General features: G+C 33.5%; 1 protein-coding gene across 4 annotated transcripts in view; it reads left to right on the top strand.

Annotated features, from left to right (window-relative positions):
* Positions 1-906: 906 nt before the first annotated feature.
* LOC136026877 (tubulin beta chain-like) overlaps positions 907-14,025 on the top strand; it is a 60,128-nt gene continuing 47,009 nt past the window's right edge. For all 4 annotated transcript variants that reach the window (XM_065703670.1, XM_065703667.1, XM_065703669.1 and 1 more), the window contains exons 1-2: positions 907-1,055; positions 5,584-5,692. In XM_065703670.1, the coding sequence (XP_065559742.1) occupies positions 999-1,055; positions 5,584-5,692 (166 nt within the window). In that variant the 5' untranslated portion in view covers positions 907-998. The remainder of the gene's footprint in view (positions 1,056-5,583; positions 5,693-14,025) is intronic.

The raw sequence follows: 14,025 nt of genomic DNA, 5'->3' as shown, positions 1-14,025 counted from the left end.
GTTTAATTAAGGTTTTCCTAAAATCATTGGGTACTTCCCCTTTTTCAAAAATCACGTTCATAATCTTCAGTAGCTTATTCCTAACCTCAGAGCCACCATATTTAAGAAACTCATTAATCATACTATCAGCACCTGGGGCCTTATTATTTTTTAATCCTTTTAGTACTGTCGCTAATTCTTCCTCACTAAACAAATCTTACTTCACATCCAAGGTATCAGAAACTTTTTCATTTTCATCTATATCTTTTCCTGCAACTGTATCTCGGTTTAGCACATTCTCAAAATTAGCTTCGTTCATAACACAATATTCAGCTTTTTCAAATTAAACTTCAATTAAAGTATTATCTGCTTCTAATTGAAAGTCAGCAAAAAGCTTTCAATAAAAGACTTCAGGCAAAGCTCTGGAATTCAGTTATAGATGATTATTGGATTTTTTGCAAGAATTCTGTTTCAAAATAAATCTCTGTTTCAACAAAGTCAGTTAAACAGCTGATATAAATTATAGCATTAAATAGCAGATAACAACAAATAGAACCTATAAAAAGCTTGTAATATAAAATCAAAATTAAGTTTCAATCGCTTTAGCATCCATAGTAACACAAAATGTTTATAAAATATGCTTTTCGTTACAACGAATTGAACCCATAAAAAGCTTGTAACACAAAATGGAGACCACGTTATAATCGAATTAGCATTCATAGCAATGCAAATTGTTTATAATCTTATGCTTTTTGTTATCTGCAAACAAAAATAATCCCAAATTCTTAGCTAAATTTTTCGAAAGACATCCAAAATTTCCAACCAAATCTTCAGAAAACGGCCTTAGCAATTTAACTTTAAGGATGATTAACCTGCTACCTATGATATCAAAAAAATAGATGTCTATTATTGGCGCCAGTCCTTTGACTTCTCTACCGGTATTTCTATGAGAAGAAAAGATCAGTAACTTGAAAGGCGTAGTACTGTAAACGAGGGATCAGAAATACATATTAAGAATCATGAGGGAAATTGTACATCTTCAAGCTGGACAGTGTGGAAATCAAATTGGATCTAAAGTAAGTGGTAATTTTTTGGATAAGGTTAAAATTACCCCTATAGTAAGAATTGCATTCCTAATTCAACATGTAGGCTATTTGGGTCAAAAATGATCTTTACCCCCGCTCCTCTATATACCAATTAAGAGTATATTTCCAATTTAGGGTATATATTTGCATATTAGGCGGGAGGGAATGTAAAGCTCATTTGTGGTGCAAATGAATGTTCATTTCTAACGCAAATCTGTGTTAAATTTGGACTCAGATTGCAATTTTAAGGTAAGATCATTTTTTAGTTAGGTTCCTGAATAGTCTGATAATTGGCCTATTAAGTATACTTGGTTGTGAATAATTAATGCATATGGATTACATAACTTCAAAAAAATAGACTTACTCTAAGTAAATTAAGATACTTTGTAAGCCTAGGCTATGTTATAGACTAGGATAAAAATCAGACAATAAATATTTTGCTGTTCATATTACTGATGTACAAACAAAGTGAATATATCTCTTGATACCCTTTTTATGCTCTTCCAAAGTTTAATAATTGCTTTAAGTACAAACTAATCTTACTTCCACCCCTATACATGCCAAATTCAGGGATTTTAAAAAACATCCAATCTGGGGTAGGCCTATTCTCTCTATTTAAAAAAGCAATAGGATAAAACACCTCTTTTTAGGAAAGCCAGTTTTCTTCAGCATTCTTGAAAACTAGAGATGAGTATGCCCCTGTTTAACTATAGCCTACCATGATTCAATGTGAGTACAGTATCAAGAACCCCATCTTTTATTCATCTTTTGGAAATTTTTCTAAAATATGAATCATACCCTAAATTCAAAATGGGGTCTCTGTTATGACAAGCAATTAAAATAAAATAAAAATATTTTATATTGACAAATAAAAATATTTGTCATTTATAGAATAAATATTAAGCAATGTAATCCACATTTTTATAATCAGCTTTTAGTACTGTCAATTTAAGGTTTAACCTCAAACAAATTGCAGAAGTTTTGATTTGGTCTTCCATTTCAACCAGAAAAAAATTCTCTACAACATATAAAAAATTGGACAAGGTGAAATTGACTGTTAGTTTTCTTTTAAATTGATGACTTTAAAAACAACTTTATTGACATGTATAGAAGATTGGTAAAAGGTAAATCTGGTACATAGATCACAAATATTTTTGTTTTGAACACTCATGTTCAGTTCCCTTCATGTTCATAAATCAAGCATTGATATAGGTCTGAGGAGAACATTGTGCAAAGTTGAATCCATACAGAACAAAATTAGACTGCTAATGCAGAGAAAAAGTTGTGCACATCAATGTTGATTTCAATGCCATTTCAATGGCAGCTGCACTGGTCACTATCACAAGATCCCTTACAACCACACTTCATGACTGAGAGTTTTCTTTGGTGCTACTAAAAGATCCACGAGTGTAGGGTAAAGCATGTCATTCTGGGGTTTCTATCCCTAGTGCTTGAAGATATCTTGTGCTTGAAGATAGGTTTGGAAACAGTGAAATTTTGCTGTTGCTGAAGTAGGAGGTAGGTCCTGAGGTTGGAAAAAAGTTGTAGATGCTGCTACTTGGTGCTGGTCAAGATTGTCAGTAGATTTTCCACTGTATAGTATAGAAAGTGCAGCCTCTCCTGCTGCTTTAATCACTTCTTTTCAAGCATTGGTTCTCTCTCAGCTGTTGATTTTTGAATTAAAATGGAATAGTTGTGGGCACCAAGTCATGGCTAGCTGTAGAAAAAGCTTTGACAGATAGTCCAATTGAGTGAGAGGCAATTCTGGCATATATCAACCCTTATTATGATTGTCTAAATTGATGTTATTTTTTTTTATGCAATCCTTTTACCAAGTCCATATAGACAGGAATTTGTGTTGCAGCCAAGAATTATGGGAGCAAAAGGAAGCAGTTTGCAGGTTTCAGTCCCAATTTTCTTAACAATGGCTTCAATGTCCCAAGTTGCACCCAAAGTGGTTGCCTTAGGCTCACTGTGCAGGTAGGCCAGGTGCCCATGACTATAATGATAAAGTAACAATGCCAACAAGTTGGTATCATCACTAGTGATAGTGATGATAGTGTTTTGAATACTGTAGTATTTAAACACTCAACTGCTGTAAGCACAATAAGCAAGTCAACATCAGCTTTAGTTTGAATGGCTATCAGACCTTTGCCTTGTATATAATCAGCAAGTACAGTGAGAAAATGGGCTTTATCCTTTTTAATAAAAGAAATTATTCATTTTTGATTGTCGGTCTCATTACTGGGCTAAACAGTACTTCCTGTCCAGTGACATGGTTTTGTGTAATATGAGTTACTTCTTTTGTTGAAGTGGCAATGTCTTAGCCATCAAAGACAATAGTGGTGTCCAGATGTTTGGCCAAAACACAGTTCCAGTTTCAGTCTAAGATCTCCAACTATATTTCTTTCTTTGCCAAGGGAATCCTGTGGAGCAAAGTGCCCCCATCTAAGACATAGGTGCAAGTCAGACTAAGCTAATAGTATCAATTTCTGAAAGTTGCTTGATAGCTTTTGCCAGCTCTGTTTTATTTGGCCTTTGGAACATGCCAGAATCATCAAAAGCAACACAGGATTGGAGTAAAGCTCATATTTAAATGAAAAATTCTCATCCATATTCAGGCTTTTGTTACAGTTAGAAGACACTGAAACAGCAATGAAGGGTCCAAATGATGGATTTCTCCTCCATTTTCTTGCTTTGCTGTCATAAGGACTGCCTGATCCTAACATTTGAACACATGCTCATTCAGCAATTTCCCTACCATTCCATCAAGAATCTTCTTCCCTGACCTCCACTGCTTTGTTGGTGTTCACGTTTTCTGCAATAGTCATGCCAGTAAAAAGGCTTTGAAGCAATAGCAGATCACCCTTGAAAGGATACAACTGCTTGACAAAGTCAATAACTATTTGTGTGTCTTTGCAGTCCCTCTGCTGCTTTGAAAGACAAGACTCTTTGTGCTGGTTGCTTGAGTGATATGAAACATCCATCAGTTCTTGCATCAGAAGATTAATGTGAGCACATGCTGGACATCCTATTACCCACTGAAGTCTTGGTACTTCTGTCATTCCTCTACCTCTAGTCATTCTGTTTGCCATTTTCAGATTCTCATCAATTCCTGTTCTATGACCAAATCTGTAGATGTATAAACTTGGCCCAAAATCTGTCCAATCTTCTCACAACATGCAAGTCTTTTTTGAAAGACTGGAAAAGTGTTGGGCTTGTTTGTTCAAGTCTGTTCATCTGCTGCAGGTGCAGCCTTGCCGACTTTGTGCAGTTGTTGCGACCAGCTTTTGCAAGGTAAGGGAGCATGTGATAAGCAAATACGTCAGAAGGCACAAAGCAACAAAATCATGACACTCAATATATGTGGACTGAATGGAACAGCTGGTAAAATGCCATAAATATTCTGGTTCTTTTTAATAAGTTATGCTATGTGGGTAAATAATGACAGAATTGAAATAATTACCTTAAATCACACTTGCTAGCAATAGTATGAATCCTGTGTCTGTCAGCTTCAGTAATGATAGTTAGTCCTCAATGGGGTCCCAAGCAATGGTCCATGGTATCACTAGTGGTCCAAAAATCACTAGAAGGTAAATTATCAATACCTGTAACAATCCAGAACATATTAACTAGGTCTAATCTATCCCTCCTAAATGGCAGAGATAGTAGGCCCAAACACCTTAGCCTACCCTCATAATTCAAATACTTCAAATAAGGAACAAATTTTGATGTTCTGGTAAGAAAACAAATCATACTTCATAATAGCCAATGCAGATCTACAGCATATCCAGTTGCATCCACAAGAAAAATAAGAAACAAACATATTTTGCAATATTTATTCAGAGGAATTGTTGTAACTTCAATTGTTGAAACAAAATAGGCTACCAAGTCTTTACCATAGATACACCAAATATATCTGAAGCATTAGTTTAGCATTCTCATGTTTATGCCTATGTTTAACTAATTTGTTAGATATAATAATTTACATTTTGATCGTTTTCTCATTATATGAGAAAATTTACAAATTGATTGATTGATCACAAATTGATAATTTACAAATGATTGACAATGAAGTGTTTCATAGAATTTGTGATGAAGCAAATTCCTGGTTCCACACTGCTACTTCATTTACGAAAAATTCATTTACGAAAAATAGAAAAAATGGGTTTATGAAGAAGAGGAAATTTCTCTGGGAAATTTCTTGCAATGATTTCCCTTCCCTAGGAAAACTTCTTGTGGAAAATCCCCTCCCTGGAAAAATCTTACAAACAGTTACACCTCAGAATTACTCAAATTTTGGTAGTTAATCATGATTTTCTGGCTTAGTAGGAAAAATAGCATTGGCTAAAAATTACCTTAATCAGCCTTAATAAAGACAAGTCTTTCATATAATCATTTAGAAGGCACAAAACCATGATTGAAAGAAAAAAAAAACTCCCAATATCAATGCACTCATGAAATCCATTTACGAAGTAGAATATTCAATAAATTGTCATAAAGGTAAACTATTTTTCAGTTCTGGGAGATCATCTCTGATGAGCATGGAATTGACAACACTGGTCATTACAAAGGAGATAGTTCTCTTCAACTGGAGAGAATAGATGTTTACTACAATGAAGCATCAAGTAAGTTATAGTCTTACTTTAACTCATAATTTTTTAGGGTAAAAATTTGAGTTATTATATAATAAAATAATAGTTTATTTCTGACATATTGCTTTTCATTGTTTACATTGATGAAAAATTGTTATTCTGACGCAATGTCCAGTACATTTTTGGGGGTGGGTGGGTAAGGTATTCTTGGTTACTACTTGAGGTAGCTTTTAGATTTCTGCTGCTCAAGGGCAATACATTCCCAATTCATCTCAAGCTTATGATATATATAGCCTGTATTACCTCACTTCCCCCTTAAGTCTATACTATTATGACTCTAAAGCCTATAGATTCCTATTGAAGATTTTGTAGTTCTAGATTTCTGCCTTTCTATTCTTGTATTTTATAAGGGTGTACAACTAAACTTAGTTGAATATCTCTTGTTATTAAATATATTTAAAAAATATTTTGTAAAAAAAATACTGCCTCTGCTATAATAAGAGCATTAGAATTGACAGCCAGCCAAACCAACTAATATAATTTATAGATGTGTGTTCAGACATGTTGAATGCCTTTTTCTTGTCAGAATTTAAATTATGATTCTGCTGCTAATGATGGATGTTTTGCTCTTGAACTGACTTAAATGTAAAGATATAAATTAAAACAAACCCCTTGTAAGAGGGGTTAATACTTAAAACAGTTTTTGCTTATTTTCAACAGATATAGCTTTAAGGTTTGTGCGCCCTGTGTAAGTTTTGGGTATGTTAAAAAAAATTTCGCCGATATTTGATAGCTGAGATATGGCTTCATTCATTTTCCTAATTACATTCTTTGAATTTGTTCCATATATTTTATCTGAGGGATTGGAAAATACATTGGAAAGGCATAAAAAGTATGCGAAAGTAAGAAATATTCGTTTTTGTGTAAGTTTAGATCTTACTCTTGACTAAAAATAAGGTCTGAAGCTAACCCCCAATGACATGAGTATATTGTCTCTATTGTCTCTCTTGGTTTAAACTGTAGGTTGTCACATTGCTCCATGTCTCACAGGAAACATAAACCTAAAGTCCAGTTGATACCTTTATATGTTGTTTGCTTGTTTAGTATGTCTAAATTGCTTCAAATATTAGTTTTATAACTATATTGACCTCTGCTGGCATTGAGCTCAAATTTTGAGTATGATTTGAATTTTGGTTGTGGTAATTTAAATGGTGATATGGTCCATGTTTTTTTATGTTTCAGGTTTTTTTTATTGTTATTGAGGAATTTGTATTCATTGTTATTGAGAAATTCGTTTCTCAAGGAGAATTTTATCTCTTATAAGATAAGACAGATACAATTGTGTCAATCACTTTGAATATCAAACAATTTTTGCAGTTTATAAAAGAAAGTATAATTGTATTTTAAAATTAGTAAAAAAAAAAATTGAATAAGGTATAGTCTGTTGGCATAGGTTTTTTCATCCCTTAAAACCATGATTATCCAAGGTTTTTCATTTGGTTGTTTTACAATTATGAAGTGTTTTAGGTACTTCACTAAAACATTTTTGTCAGCATTGACACATTGAACTGTGAAAGTAAATAAACCAAAACTATTTTAATAAACCTGGCAGCTCTTTTTTCATAAAAAAAAATCAAATATTAATAATCCATTGATTCTCAAAGAAGCTAATCCTTCTAAGTAAAGCTTTATCTTGGCTTCACTTGAATGGTATGTTGCTCATTTAAAATGGCAAATGTTTTTTTTTCTATGCTTGGTACTTTAAGGCCGTGATTAAGTGAACTTATGGAACTCGAAAATCCCATGTTAAAATTGAAAATTTATATTTAAAAAGTACTCAAGTATTCATTGGTGGAAGATACCGCTTTTAATATCGGGCCGTAGCTTCTTGAAGATGCTACAAAATGTTTGCTAAGATTTTGCTCCTAGAAATATTAGAAAATGTCTAGCTCTTTTTCATAAGTGTACTCTGTGAAGGATGTTACTTTTAGAACAAAATCGGTACTACCATGAGCAGAAGACAATAACCTGTAAGATGATCGCAACCGTTTTTCGATGTATTTTCTGTTCTCGAACACTCCCATATAATATTTTCAGCTACCTGAAATTTTTACAATTTTTTTGCTAGAAATAATCGTTTCAGATCGCCAGACCATATTGACAAGCTGGTATAATTAACCTGCTATTTCCGCCAATGAATAAGTGCTATTTGAAGGGTTTTTGACAATCGACGGTCTCCAGAGAATTGAGAGACAGAAGGCTACCCTAACTTCAATTTTGAACCTCGATATTTTCAAGTTCACTTAATCACGGCCTTGATAGGGTGGGTTATAAGTACAAAAACTACCATAATTCTTTTTGTAAGTTTCTGAAGCCAAGTGGTAGCATCAAAATGTCTTTTACAAGAGGCTTCAGTGTCATATCATATGGTGGCCGTGCTATAGGGTCTTTCTGTCACGTTAAAAAAATGTTGCAGGCGACCCTTCAGTCTTGTATCACAGGTTTTGTAACGCCACTTTACCCTTAAAAAAAATCATTCATTGTGAACATATGACAGACTTAAGGTCTGACGTGTAAATACACTTTTTCGTTGTAATTAGCATGAGTTGTCTAATCGTAACTGTATTGTCTAGTTTGTCCTTTGTTTCTCGTACTATGATCTTTAGACCCCTTTTACTTTTATTTTTTACTTTGTCAGGTCATGTTAGTTTGTTGTTAATGTTAAAAGCCATAAGGCTGCTCTATGAATAGCCATACGAACAGGATTTTACGTATTAGGCGCTGCTAATTCATCCTGATAGTTTTATTTTGTATTTCATGTTGTTCTCTTTATCGTTTATGTTTGTTTATTGTTTACGTGTTAATTCATAAGGATTGTCGCCATTTATAAGTAAACAAATAAAAGCAGCAGAAGACTGAAAAGGCGTGATGGTCAAACTTTGCTCTAGCATAACTACCTAGCATAATTTTTGTCTGGTGTAAATGGAACGACACATTTGGCTTTTCATCTAAGACAGGAATATTTAAAATCAACGTATGACTCAAATACCAAATATGAGACTGATATACTGTTCCAGGTTGGAACTGCTGTATATTTTTAAGTCCTCAAAGCATGGCGCACTTGTCCCCAGATATGCCACGCCTGGTAAAAACAAAACTTGTTGGACATGTGGTTTTTGGATGCATTTTTAAATACAAATCTGTACATAGTGGGGGGGGGGTCTTTTTTCGCGTAAGATTATCATTAAATCCCCTTCCAGGAAATGTGTAGGCTATCCTGAAGCGTTCTATTCTTTGTTTCTAACCTCCCCTCCAAGACAAATATTCTGGTCCTTCCCTATTGTGAGAGTCGGGTGAATTGTTCGTACCTGTACGTTCCATAAGATTTAAAAGCAAAAAGAGAGATGTGGGACGAAACGTATTATGTGCAATATACGAACCCAAGTAAGTGGTTATCCACCTTTTTCGGTCCAATAGGCTATTGAACTTCATTAGCGTTTTCCTAATAAAGCACTACAAGATGTATCACACATTACATTAATATTCAGAATGTAGTTTGAATTCAGGCTAGATGCCAATGTTTAAATTCTTTAAGATTTTGCGACAACAACATGATTTAGCACTAGGCCAGGGCTTCTTAAACTTTTGTAATTCCCGACCCTATTTACGATTGCGAGTTTCTTAACGACCCCAACAAATATAAAAGAAAAATAAATTAATATTTTTTGATGATATATTTATTAGGCAAAAATATACATATGCATATGAAAATATATAAATTTAGAATTCGTTTTGAAAAATATAAGATCTAAAATTGAAATTTGCACAAAATGTTATTGAAATGTTTTTATTATAGTTTCAAAAACAAAAGTGGATTCTGACCGTCTTAATTCTCTCGAATATATCCAAGTAGTTGTGTGGTTAATATTAAATTAAAGTTTACGTTAAAAATTTAATGAGTTGGATGTACCTGTTTTTTATTGCATAAAAAATCAAAACTTGGTGTTTGAAACTGCTGGACGTAAGACCTCTTCAACATTTTTTTTCGCTGAACGATATTGGGATTTAATGTGTGTTAAAGCTGAGAAAGTAACTTCACATAAATATGTGGTGCTGAATGGCAGAAGTACATTTAACGCCATATCGGCGATTGTGGGAAATCCATTTCTAGTTCCGATCCAGAATTCAGTCAAGGGCTTTTTTCGGTATTGTAGTTTTAAGTTTGAGTCACATGAAAGCTCAGCAACTTCCTCTTGAGCTTTAAGTGGCAGATTATCAATCTCACTTAAGCCAATCCAAAACGGCTTTGGAATCCAAACTATTTTTTGTAAATCAATATTTAATATAAAATATGTCCGGAACTGTATTTCTAGCGATTTTAAGTGATCTACCATAGTTTTTGCAATAAAGGTTTTGCGATGAATTTTCTCAATTACAAAATTGTCGACACTGGAAAACGTTTCGAACGAATTTTTTTCGACCCTACTTTTCCAAATGCTGTTCTTTTTAGTAAAACTTTCAATTTTATCGTATGAAGTAAATATATCGCAATTTTTTCCTTGAAGAGACAAGTTAAGATCGTTTAACTTCGCAAAAAATATCTGACAAATAACACAGCTTGGATAGCCACAAGTCATTTTGAAAAAAAAACCAGCAAATTCACATTTTCGTTCAGTTAAAAATATTTTGATCTCGTCCTTTAATAACAATAATTTTTTTAAACTTTGACCTCTTGACAACCATCTTAGTTCCGCATGTAATAACAAAGTTGTGTAGTTGGAATCCGTAACCTTACAGAGATTTGAAAATAAGCGACTGTTAAGGGCATGTCTCTTAATCAAATTTATGACCTTAACAGCATCCTGAAGCACATGGTTCAATTCTGGTGCTATCAATCAATTAAGAAGCACCCAAAGGATTTTTACATGCCAGGAATGTAAGGTCCCGTCGGTCGCGAAAGGGTTAAACTGACTAATTCGGAATAACATGCACTTCGTTCATAATCATACAATGGCTAAATGAAAATAACACGAAATGTTTATATGGTTTCTTCGAAATAACACTTAGAAATTTTGTTGATAATATTTATCAGGATTATTTCGGTTTTAAGAGATTGAAAAAATAAATCGACATTTTCTTATAAATTTCTATAACATCTTCTGATTCATAGTAAATTTATACAAGATATTATAATGATCGGAATAGAAATGTTGGTATAAACAGTCTTTCCGAACCAGAAGATTTTATAATATAATTATCTACGATGATTGTTATTTTTCTTTATAACAATAATTTTAAAAGTTAAAACACATTTTTTTTGTTAAATTGTATTTTTATCACTCGCGACCGATGATTTTGCTAAGCGACCCCAAATGGGGTCGCGACCCATAGTTTAAGAAGCCCTGCACTAGGCGAAATAACACCGATATGTTTCTATGAAAATAATACCAATGAATTTTTTTTCATGAAATGCAAGTGAAATAATCGAAATCCTTTATTTATTTCTGCCTTTCGCATCATTAGCTGGTAATACGGGAGATATGGACAATATGGGAGAATTGTCAGTGGCCAATTGTGAGTTGGCCTGATGAATTTCTCACTAAAAATTTTTGGGGTGTTGGGCTCATCCCTCTAAAAAAAACCCTAACTATATCTAGACCAGCTGGTATTAGAACCAATTTAAAATCAAGGTTACTAATAAACCCTTTTTATTTTGAAAGCGCTACTTTAGTAATTATACATTGTGCCGTCTGATCTTACATAACTATTTTCGATATAGTTTCTATTGATAGTTAAATGTTACGCAAGAGCACACAGGTTCTGCCTTTTTGGGGGAAGGGAACTAGGCGCAACAAAGATTTTTAGCCTATTTTCCATTTTTGTGAGGGTGTATGTCCTTGTACCAATCTGTCTCTACCTGTTTTGTGCAGCTATGATTATTTGTTCACTCTGCCACGGGAGTCAGGCTATTATTGTATTGAAAAGTGAATAAATTATTTGGAAACTTCAAGAACAAATATCGATGTTTCAAGTATTTAGGTTATGTACGTGTTTCTCTTTCCTACAATGGAATTTTCCTACGTTTTATTTGAGTAACATTAACATGATAGGTTTCGAAATGCTCTACTTTTTTTATTCACTTATCAAGCTTGGAATAGCTTTAATATACTTCTCGAATAAAAACATTTGTTTAGTACAAACAATTTGTTTAGTATAATATTGTTGTGTTAAAATCCCTTTAACCTTACTTAGAGAAGATGGGGAATATCCCCTCGAAAAATTGAATAGTAGTGGACCCCGCGGAAAAATTGGAATATACTTGCCTAAAAATTTACCTTATTTAGATAAGGTACCTAAGGATAAAAGCAGTATGGACATCTTCCCTAATCATGCCTAAATGCGTAGGATATGAGATACATCCCTGAGAAAAATCGAACCATGGCCTTACGTTCGTGTACCTATGGTCTTGGACAGGGGTGGATCTAGAGCAAAATCTTGGGCGAGGCCCATTGTGAGAAAGGCCCCAGTGAACAAAATATTGGGGTGCAATGTGGTAAAGGTGCCAATAATTGACCAAATTGACAAATTTATTCGAAAAAAGGCAGGAAAAAAAACAGGAAAAGAGGGTGGCAGAATTTTTTTTTTGGGGGGGGGTCCCACTCGGATCCGCTAGTGGTCTTGGACTTATAACTAAGTTCAATATCTCTAAGAGATCAGAGAAAAAATGAAGATGTCCTCCTAATATAACAATGGAGTTTTTGTACAGAAAATAAAAGTTCAATATCTCTAAGAGATCAGAGAAAAAATGAAGATGTCCTCCTAATATAACAATGGAGTTTTTGTACAGAAAATGTCAAAGGAATTATATGAAATTTATCGTTCTACAGCTTACTGTTGTAAAATTACCGTAAAATAAAATCTCGGCAAGTAAAATTGGTAAAATCAGATACTCCCCAGGAAATAGAAGGTAAATTGGCGTTTTTGAGTTGCCCTCTCTTCATTTCTCTTTTAGTAACACTTACAGCTTTTAATTAATTTTTCTTTAATGATTCAGTTTTTCCTGGGCTTAGAAAAGGTAATGCCCCTTCATCTAGAGTTTCAACAGTTTAATTGACTATCTATAGTAATACCTCAGCAATTGGACAGTTCCCGATTTCAGACATCCATTTTGTAAAAAAAAAATTAAATTATAATAAAAAAATCCAAGTTTACCATTTTTTGGAGTAAAATCATATTAGTATTTTTTCCTGCATTTAAACCTTTTGTTACCCTAATAGCGTCTTATTACTTATATAACAAATATTAATGCATTTAACCCCTTGTGGGTTTTTTCCATAGGTAATGCAACAGGATCACCCCTGACTTAAACAGGAGAGTATAAATTTCAATTTCCCTTCTTATGAAAATCCGGAATTATCCAAGAGGAAAATAGGGGGGAACTTGTCGTGGGGCAGGGGGAAATATTTGGTGGGGGTATTTTCAGAAGAGAATAAACGCCGAATCCCGGGGAAAAGGCGATATGAATGCAAGATTTCTCTAAGATATGAAATCTAAAATAAAAATGAGGATATTGATTCTACTGTGGCCCTCCATATTGTTGAAAATCCAGATCATGTAGTTCTTTTTGGTTAGGCAACTTCAATATTTGAAGCAAATGCCTTCCCTATTCTTTTAGGAAGGCAATTGAAATAAAAAAAAATCTATTAACAGAGAGCTTGCTTTAAATAGAGATACTGGAGATATTCCTATAGATCCTATATGCTATAACTTAAAATTAAAGGATTCAAATAACATTTTTCTCCAGTTCAAATAAAGATCATCTGATTATACTTTTACTAAAAAGTAGGTCAGTAGACAAGCTAAGTCACTAAGCAGAGAATTCTTGCCCAATGTAATTGGTGAATAGTCTTTTATTTATTCTGGGTTATTTTTTTTGTTTGATTCAGTTTTTCTTCTGCTCAGTTAGAGCTAATTCAAAAGGCTAGTTTTCTTTCTTTTTTGGAGCAATGAGAACGGCTGGGTATCTGCCTCTATCATTTTTGTGTTTGTTTGTCCGCTTGTTGATATTTTTCTCAGCTATTTAATATTATTACTTTTTTTCTTGTTTGTCATCTGTCAATCCTGCTTGTAGCCCTTTCTGTCATTAACACTTCACAGAACTGATATAGTTTTATTTCAACTAATATTTTTCCATTTTAAAATTATGATTACCTGTACTATAATACACTTTATTGTTCTGATAACAAGAGACATAGTCAGAAAGACGACCTTTTAAACCGGGGGAAACAGCAATACACAAAACAAAATCATATTCAATCCTTTTTCTGTCACCCTCTTCGTGCTTTTGTGCTCTGAGAATTGCAAGG

Source organism: Artemia franciscana, chromosome 5, assembly GCF_032884065.1.
Source record: "Artemia franciscana chromosome 5, ASM3288406v1, whole genome shotgun sequence".
Classification (NCBI taxonomy): Eukaryota; Metazoa; Arthropoda; class Branchiopoda; order Anostraca; family Artemiidae; genus Artemia; species Artemia franciscana.
The sequence above is the reverse complement of the archived record's forward strand: the minus strand, read 5'-3'. Positions and strand labels throughout refer to the sequence as shown.